The sequence below is a fragment of the Tupaia chinensis genome, unplaced genomic scaffold (genome assembly GCF_000334495.1).
Source record: "Tupaia chinensis unplaced genomic scaffold, TupChi_1.0 Scaffold138517_1, whole genome shotgun sequence".
In the NCBI taxonomy this organism is placed as follows: Eukaryota; Metazoa; Chordata; class Mammalia; order Scandentia; family Tupaiidae; genus Tupaia; species Tupaia belangeri.
The window spans coordinates 2,008,065-2,017,754 of NW_006198412.1; the positions used below are offsets into that span (position 1 = coordinate 2,008,065).

Below are 9,690 nucleotides of genomic sequence, written 5' to 3' on the forward strand. Positions count from 1 at the left end.
GCCGGGGCGTGAGCCCCGGGCTGTCCGGCTGGCGGGTGCGGCCTCCGCCTTTATTACACACTTTTCATCTTTCAGTGAATTCTCTTCATTATTAGCCTTTTATGATATAAATGTTTTAAAAAGCACCTGCTATTGTACATTATATTAATGTACTTTATTTTAAAATGTGGATAAATGCTTTGTGATTATATTATTTTACATACATTTATCTTCCATATACATAATTAAATAAAATGGGTAATATAAAGAAAGTGGCATATTTAGAGACTGGATTTTATACTTCATATGGTGATAATGCTCATAATTAAAATTAGAGCAGCAGTTGTAGAGTATTCATACTGCTATGTTAGAGGATCATAAAAGGTTTGTTTGTGTTCTTGATAATATTGCATTACAATTTAACATACACTTTTATCCTCTTAGAATTCTTCTGTTACTTGTATTTAATAAACACATCAACTCTCAAGATGATCCAAAATGTTGGCTTAAGAAGGAGCCCTTTGTCTGAAACACGTTTGGCCCGCATAGCTTCCAGGCTCACTCCCTGCCAGAATGGTAAGTCAATGACCACAAGGACTATTATCTGTTGAATCCTGTGTGCATCACCAATATCTACATGCATGTCTAGTCCATTTTAAGAGTTTCTGTCATTATTATTAAATGAATGTATGAGAAGATTGAGTCACAGCAAAGTGAAGACTTTGACTTAAGGTCACATATGAAGAAGTTACTGGCAGAACTGGAGCAAGAATCCTTGTATTCTGACTCCTCCATTGAGTGGTTCAATATAAGACATTGTCTCTAGGGTTGGCTCAGTGGTTAAGAGAGCTGGATCCCCCATGGCCCACCACATGGTTCAAATCCCAGACCTATGACTTGAAAAACATACAGAGTTCTTGTGTGTACATGCCCCAAATCCTGATAGGATGGAGAAATGGAGAAGAAACTGTAGTGTGATCATGTCGCATTGCAGGGATTCTTTCTCCCTCTATGTCTCTTCTCTTTCTGTCTCTCTGTGGCAAGTGTATGTGCTCTCTGGAGGGGAAAAAAAGACATTGTCTCCCATTAGTACTGCTTTTAGGTCCAGACACCTGTGGCTCCTGCCCTGGGTCCTTTGCTTTGAAAGGACCCAATTTGGCTCTTCCACACCCTTCCCCAGAGCCAAACAATTCCAAGAGTATATCCCATCTCCCATATATTCCAGACTAAATTGTAATAATAAATAAAGTTGAATAAAATAATTATTTTAAATTATTTTAAAAGAACAACAACAACAAACCTGTAGGGGACCAGCACGTGGCATGGTGGTTAAGGTGCTGGATACTCCCACATGGCCAACCATGGTTTGAGTCCTGGACCTAGTGGCTTGCTTTCTCACTTTCTTTCTCTCTTTGTCTCTCTCTGGTCAAATTTAAATGAATGAATAAATGAATAAAATTAAATAAGTAATACTCTAATTTAAAAAATCTATATATTTTAAAATTTACCATCAACAGTTTTTAAACTTTTTCAATTTGGGAAACTTTAGATCTATGATATATACAAGCATAGGAAAAAATATAATGAATTCCAAAGTTCTTATCACTGAGCTTCATAGCATTCTGTCATTCTTATTTAATGTACTTCTCCAACTTTTATTGTTATTATTATTATTGGTAGAGTATTTCAAAATAAATCCCAGACATCATGTTCTTTTATTAAATTATATTAAGATTATGATACTTACTAGTAAAGGTTTAAAAGTAAAGATGGAAGATTTTTAGTGAAGACCTCTTCATTTTAAAAATGCTGTATACTGTCAAATGCCAGTTTATTTATTTAATTAAAAGTTTTGGGGGCCAGCAGGTGGCATGGTGGTTAAAGCACTGGACTCCCACATGGCCCACATCTGTTCGGGTCATGGACCTGGTGGCTTGCTTTCTCACTTTCTCTTTCTCTCTCTCTTTGGTCAAAGTAAAAATAATGATAATGATAATAAATAAAATAAAATAAATAATAACAGATAATAAAAAAATTTCTCCTTCAAGGAGAACTCAAGTGGGAATTAGGCATTCCATAATGATCTTTATGACTACAAATAAAACAAATGCATTCTACCTCATGTCATACAGTTCTCCTTACAGGATTCTGTGAGACAGCATCTGTTTTTATTTTACATTCAATCCACTTTCTGTTTTTCCCTTTCCTTTCTTTTGGAAGAGCTGTTGAAATGGTAAGCAAATTAATGCTCTTCCCTCCTCACTTTTCTGAGTGATAAAACCTGAAAATGATAAATACAACAGGGCAGGGTATGATTTAATGTAGTGCCTTTTCTAATTCAAATGACGGAGAACTTTTTGGAGCTCTAGTGCACTCACATCTTGGTAATAGCATTTAAAGCATGAGTAGATTATATATCATGACATACAGGGAAGTCTATACATTAGTTACAGGAATGTTGCTAGGAAATATAAATAAATAATATTACTAGCTGCAAAGACATATTAATAATCCCAACAACTGAGGCAAAGCATAGTTATTTATTTTTATGTTGACAGCCACTATTTTTAAAAGTTCCTATGTCTTAGGTAGCATTTAAATTTGCACTGCATTTTAATACTATTTTTTGCATGGCATGTAGGACCTAGAAGTTCTTTCTTTCTGATATTGTTAGCAATGGTTACATGGTGTTTTTAGGAAATTCTGGTGTGACAAAGCCCTCTACTCTTCAGTGTTCCATCAAGAAGACGCAAGAGTGGTACTGTCTGGAGTGCTAGACTGGGGAGGGCAAGGTATAGGGATGATGTACCAAGAGATGACAATCTGGCTAGAAAGAAGGTTCAGAGACTTGTTTGGAAAATGCCTTTGCAGAACAAACACTTTCCTTATATGTGTATCCAGCATGGCTTTTTCCTGTATGTGTATCCCGTGTATGTATATCCAGCAATGTTGATGGAGATTGTGAAGTAGGAGAAATAGAGGGCGGGTAAAGTCCCTTCCAAGCCACCTTTTGTCACTGCCACTGCTCTAGACCTGTGCAGTCCAGTATGTGGTTTCCGAGCACTCAAAATGGACTTAGTCCAAGTTAACGTAATGCCGTAAGTATAAATATATGCTGGTTTTTGAATTACAGATAACATAAAATGTCTCATTAATAATGTTTTATATCGATTGTGTGTTGAGATGATAACATGTTTTTATTTCATCTTATTTTCAAAGTTTATTTATTTCTTCCATGAGAGCGTGACAGAGAGGAATCACCCCCAACAGGGTCCCCTCACTGGCCTCCACCCACACTAGCCAGTATCACAGGCATACACACACATGCCCGACATGTGCAAGGAGACCTTGGTACATGGCTTCAGCATGTGGAGCATTGTAGAACTGCTATGCCACTGCCCCTAGCCTACTTTATTTTTATAATTAAAACAAAAAACCAGGCCCAGCAGGGCCAGCAGGTAGTGTGGTAGTGTGGTGGCTACAGGCACTGAACTCTCACATGGCCGATGGCCAACCGCAGTTTGAATCCTGGACCTGATGGCTTGCTTTCTCACTTTCCCTTTCTCTCTCTCACTGGTCAAATTTAATAACAACAACAACAGCAACAAATAGAGTTCAATGAAATAATTCTAAGGAAAAAAAAAAAGCCAAGCTTCTGTGGCACAGCAATAATATAAGTGCCCTGCAAGGGTGGAGACCACATAACCAACTATGGGTTCAGATCCCTGGCTCAGCCTAAAGGCACCGAGGAGCATCGGTGGCCAGAATCTCAAGGAAATGGAAGACTGGGAGAAGGGGATCATGGTGTGATGAGATTCTGTTGCGGGTAATTTCTCTCTTTGTCTCTCTCTCTCTCTCTCTCATGCACATGCGCTCTATGGTGTGTGTGTGTGTGTGTGTGTATGACTATTTTTTTTTTTGAGGGGTTTTTGCTATAGGGCGCATGTGCTCGCCAGAGAGAGACAGAGAGCCAGAAAGCAAGAAATCATCCCCTGGGGGGATGGCCACACCACAATTCCTTCTCCTCCATTCTCCTCTGGGGATCTTGGGCATGCACACACACACGCCTGGTGTGAGTTTTTTTTAAGCCACTGGGTCCAGGACGCGAACCATGGTCGACTACATGGGAGTCCAGCAACATAGCCGTTATGCTAACTGCTAGTCCCTGTGTGACTATTTTTTAGAGCAGTTTTAGGTACACAGCAAAACTGAGCAAACAGTGCAATATTTATACACCTCTTTCCATGTAGGCACAGCTTCCCCTACCATTAACATCCTGCATTGGTATAGTACATTTGTTAGAATAAGTGAGCCAAAATTAACATATCATGAACATACCAAAGTTCATAGTTTACGTTACTTTGCTTTGGTGTTGTACATTTTTGGGGTTTTGACAGATGTATAATATGTACCAGCCATTATAACATTATACGAAATAGTTTTACTGCCCTAAGAGTCCCCTGTGTCTATCCCTCCCACTCCGCATACTTCTATTAACCACTATCTTTTTAATGTCTCTACAGTTTTCCCTTTCCAAAATGTCATGTTATCAGAATCATACAGTATGTAGCCTTTTTCTAAATGTATGTTTCCTCCATGTTTTCTGTGGCCTTATTATTTTTTAGCACTGAATAATATTTCATCGTATGCGTGTACTACAATTTATTAAAAATGATAATGTTTTATTAAAAATCTACTAAATAAAATATATGATTAATATTAATATTATTTTGGGGCTAGCCAGGTAGTGTGGTAGTTAAGGTGGCTGGATCCCTCTTGGCCAACAGCATGGTTGAAGGGCGACTTGAAAATCATGCAGGGCACCAGGCGCATGTGCATGGGTGCCCAAGATTCTAATAGGAGAATGGAGGAGAAGGAATTGCAGCGTGGCCATTCCCACAGGTGGTGATTTCTCACTTTCCCTCTTACTGTGTCTGTCTCTGGTCTCCCTCCAGCAAGCACACATAAACCCAACAACCAACAGACAGGGCATGTGTGTGTGCACACCCAAATTCCCATGAGGAGAATGGAGGAGAAGGGATTGCAGTGTGGCAAGTCCTTCTGGGGGATGATTTCTCACTTTCTCTTCTCTTTCTCTTGAGCACACATGCCCTATAGCAAATTTAAAAAATATATTTTCAGGCCAGCAGGTGGCGTGGTGGTTAAGGCAATGGATACCACATGGCCAACTCTGCAGTTTGAGTCCACGGCCTGGTGGCCTGAAAAACATGCTGGGTGCATGTGCATGCATTCCCAGAATCCCAAGAGGAGAATGATGGAAAAAAGATTGTGACATGACCATCCCCCCCAGGTGATTTCTCACTTTCCTTCTCTGTCTCTCTCCACACATCCGATGACAAAAAAAAAAAAAAAAAAAAAAAAACTAAAAACAAATTTTTTTTCACTTGCTCTTTTTTTTTTTACCTTTTATGGCTACTAGAATAAAATTACATATATTTCTCACAATAAATTTCTATTAGATAGCTCTGCTACCGACCTTGGCAAAACAATGTTATCAGTAGAGAGCTTATCTTGAACACAACCTTTCCATTCCAATACTTGCCCAGTTTTCCTTGCCTCCTACCAAGGGCATTGTTCTCTAATACTTGCCTACCTTGGTTTATTTCCTTCTTACTCCCAGACTACTTGGAATTGGCATGCCTCTCTGCCCACCAGCCCCCACCCAGCTGACATGTAAGACATTCCAGTCATTTTGTTTGGACTAGGAGACAATGGACTAATTTGGTCTTTTATTACTGTACTGGGTTCTCTGGAGCATATCAAAATGCACTCAGGTAGCTTGGTGCAACAAAAATGTTTTTCTTAGAAGACATGAGACAGAGCAATAGGAGTTGAAATCTCTTGTTAGAAAATTTAGAATTTATCTTTCTTAAATTTTTGTAAGTGATTAATAAATTAGTGTTGTTTCTAAAGATTAACTGAGATAAGTATTTATTCTATTATAATCTGATTTATTCCTCTTTTGTGTTAGATTTATTTCATATATTCTCAATGAGAGCAATATTGTTCCTAAATGGCCAAAAATTAGTTCTTGGGTTATGAAAAATATCTTACTCTTGCAATGTATGTGTACTGATATGTACTGGTATACACACACACACACACACACACACACACACACACACACACACACACACACACACACACACACACACACACACACACACACACACACACACACACACACACACACACACACACACACACACACACACAGAGTGTGAAACAAGATATAAAGTATATCCACAAATTAAAGTTTCCCTAGGGGAGTCATTAGGAAAATAAAAGTCTACAAATGTTCCTTAAGGGGTGTTGGCCATGAAAGATCACTGGTTTCTCTGCACTAGATGGTCATAGAGTATCCACATATCAGTGGAAATTTTTAATGCCTCAGTAAACTCCAAAGTTTCCAAAAGAGGGAGAACAGAATAAAACAGAGAAAAGATATAGAAAGATTTACATTTATAGGTTTGGGGAGGGAGCGTCTGAGAAGTGTTAGTATCTCTACTACCAATGGATCACACATTGTTAACATTATGCCAATTCTCTCTCTCTCTCTCTATTAGCTAGGTAAAGAGTATATAGATATATAGTGTTCATCGCACTTTTTTTTTTTAGTGTTTTCTTGATGTGAATAATTTCAAAATAAAAGTTGGGGTAAAATGCCATCCTTCTCTATACTCTTTCTCTCTCCACCCTTGTATTAGATTTCTACATTGGGGCCCTATTGAACCACAGTTTTTTGTTTTTGTTATTTTTCCTAGATGGTATGTACACTCTCCAGATAGAGAGAGAGAGAGAGAGAGGTTTTCCTCTTTCTGCCATCTTGGAACCTGTGGAGGCTGCTGGGAACAGGGCTTCTAAAAGGCAATTATGTCTGGAAGGCTATGGTCCAAGGCCATTCTTGCTGGCTATAAGCGGGGTCTCAGGAACCAAAGGGAGCACACAGCTCTTCTTAAAACTGAAGGTGTTTATGCATGAGATGAAACGGAATTCTATTTAGGCAAGAGGTGTGCCTATGTGTACAAAGCAAAAAATAACACAGTGACTCCTGGTGGCAAACCAAATAAAACCAGAGTAATCTGGGGAAAGGTTACCCGTGCCCATGGAAACAGTGGCATGGTTCGAGCCAAATTCCAAAGCAACCTTCCTGCTAAGGCCATTGGAAACAGAATCCGTGTGATGCTGTACCCCTTAAGAATTTAAAATAATGAAACTTAAATGAATAAAAATGGATTTGTGTTGTAAAAGAGAGAGAGAGAGAGAGAGAGAGAGAGAGAAAGCACCCTCTATTAAGGCATGGTCACTTCACAATCTCTTTCCCATTTCTCCATCCTGTCAGGATTTTGGGCACACATTCATGCAAGCCCACTACGTTTTTCAAGCTGCAGGGGCCAGGATTTGAGACACAGTTGGCTATGTGGAATCCAGCTCCATTAACTACTAAGCTACAAGGCTGGACCAAAGCATGGTTTCTTGCTAATATGTTTTTTTTTCTCTCTCTCCTAGGGCCTTTTTGCATATACAGCAGTCCCTCCTTATTCACAGGGGTTATATTCTAAGAACCCCAGTGGGTGCCTGAAATCACAGATAGTACCAAACCCTGTACATGCTGTGCTTTTTCTTATATTGGATTGTTGGAAAAGTTGTGATACACTTTTGCATAGCAAAACAGGAAAATACATCATGATTTTTCTGATGACCCAAAATATACATACCTATGATAAAGTTTGATTTATATATTAGGCACTATAAGAGATTAACAGTAATAACTAATAATTAAGCAGAACAATTATAACAATACATTGTAATAAGAATTATGTGAATGTGGTCTCTCTCTCTCTGTCCCTCAGAATACCTTATTGTACTTACCTATTTTTAGACCCTGGTTGGCCTTGGGAAAGCAAAACTGTAGGTAAGAGTGACTACTGTATTGTGACCCTTGCATAGAACTTAGTTTTCTGGTCTTTCCATTCTTCCTTCATACATAGACTTTGCCTGGATAACTCCCAGAAGTACAAGTCCTTTTTTTTTTTTTTTAATTAAGTTTTCATTATAGGACACATGTACTTATGGTGAGATGGGGTAAGTGTGTGAGAAATCACCCTCTTCAGGGGATGGCCACACCACAGTCCCTTCTCCATTCTCTTTTGGGCATGCACACATGCCTGGCATGAATTTGGGGATACACACATACCTACATGATTTTCAAACTGCCAGATCTTAGACAGCCTGGTCACCCATATGAGATTCAGCCACCTTAAACTCAACACCACCTGCTAGCCTACTCCCAGGAGTTTTTAAAGTTTTATTTTCTCCAGGAAGCCTTCCATGACCACCCAACCTCACTCAAGTCTAGGTTAAAATTCCCCATGAAGGGACCAGCAGTTAGCGTAATGGCTATGTCACTGAACTCCCATGTAGTTGACTGTGGTTCGAGTCATGGACCCAGTGGCTTAAACTCATGCCAGGCGAATGCGCATGCATGCCTGAGATCCCAAGAGGAGAATGGAAGAGAGGAGATTGCAGCGTGGCCATCCCCCCAGGGGGTGATTTCTCGCTTTCTGTCTCTCTGTCTCTCTCTGTCTTTCTGGCAAGCGCACGCACCCTATAGCAAAAACCGCTAAAAAAAAAACTTCCCCATGTATTCCCTTTATGGTAATTTTCCTTATTATTAATGTTATCATATATGTTAAACTTGTCTATCTTCATTGTCTTGTGACTTATTTTATTCATGTCTTTATCTTTTGCAGCTACAGGGTCTCTCATGGTATTTTTTTTTTTTTTTGAGAGGTTTTTGCTATAGGGCACTTGCGCTTGCCAGACAGACAGAGAGAGACAGAGAGACAGAAAGCAGGAAATCACCCCCCAGGGGGGATGGCCACGCCGCAATCCCTTCTCCATTCTCCTCTCGGGATCTTGGGCACGCACGCACATGCGCCTGGCGTGAGTTTAAGCCACCGGGTCCGGGACTCGAACCGTGGTCGACTACGTGGGAGTCCAGCGACATAGCCATTACGCTAACTGCTGGTCCATCTCATGGTATTTACGAAATAAAGCAATCGTTCATTTTTTTATGAGATACATAGTTGTTTTATATCATCCCATTTGAATGGAAAAACAAAAAAGATAAACATTGATTTTTATTTGATTATAAAACTATGCCACTGATAACAGTATAATTTCACATTAGACTTTCATAAGATGTTAAAAATAGCTCCCAGATCCCTACTATTACCCCGATAAAACTCTTGGTGAAATGTCTCTGACAAACCCAGGGGAAATTGGTTGGTTGTTTCTCTCAGTTCCCACAGAGCTCAGTTTCTGTCTCTGTATTGTAGCATTCTGCAAATGGAGCAGATAGGTAGGGAACTGGATGAGTAGGGAGGATGCAAAATTAAGTAAGGGAGTTTGGAGTTTAGTGAGAGATACAGACTCAGGAGTGATAGCAATAGTTTTTCCTTACATTTGTATCATGTTTTTTTGTTTATTATTCATTTCGTTTCTGTACTTTACCATATAATTCTACATTCTTCATTCTTCATGGAAGCCCTGTGAAGGAGATATTAGTAGTCCCATTTTAAGGAAGTTAAGTAAGCCAGAATGTTCTATAAAAGACTAGACTTCAGGCATTTTTCCTCAGTTCTAGGCCTACTTTTTTTTAAGAGTTTTTTTTTGCCTTAGGGTGTG

At 39.3% G+C, this 9,690-nt stretch overlaps 1 protein-coding gene and 1 pseudogene across 1 annotated transcript in view; both read left to right on the plus strand.

Moving 5' to 3' along the window:
• Window positions 1-2,756, plus strand: part of LOC114004539 (uncharacterized) — a 12,985-nt gene extending 10,229 nt beyond the window's left edge. Inside the window, exons 3-4 of the mRNA XM_027765507.1 lie at window positions 424-555; window positions 2,677-2,756. Coding sequence (XP_027621308.1) covers window positions 424-555; window positions 2,677-2,756 — 212 coding nt within the window. The remainder of the gene's footprint in view (window positions 1-423; window positions 556-2,676) is intronic.
• A 4,082-nt stretch (window positions 2,757-6,838) lies between these two features.
• LOC106736320 (60S ribosomal protein L35a pseudogene) lies at window positions 6,839-7,206 on the plus strand (annotated as a pseudogene).
• The last annotated feature ends 2,484 nt before the right edge of the window (window positions 7,207-9,690 follow it).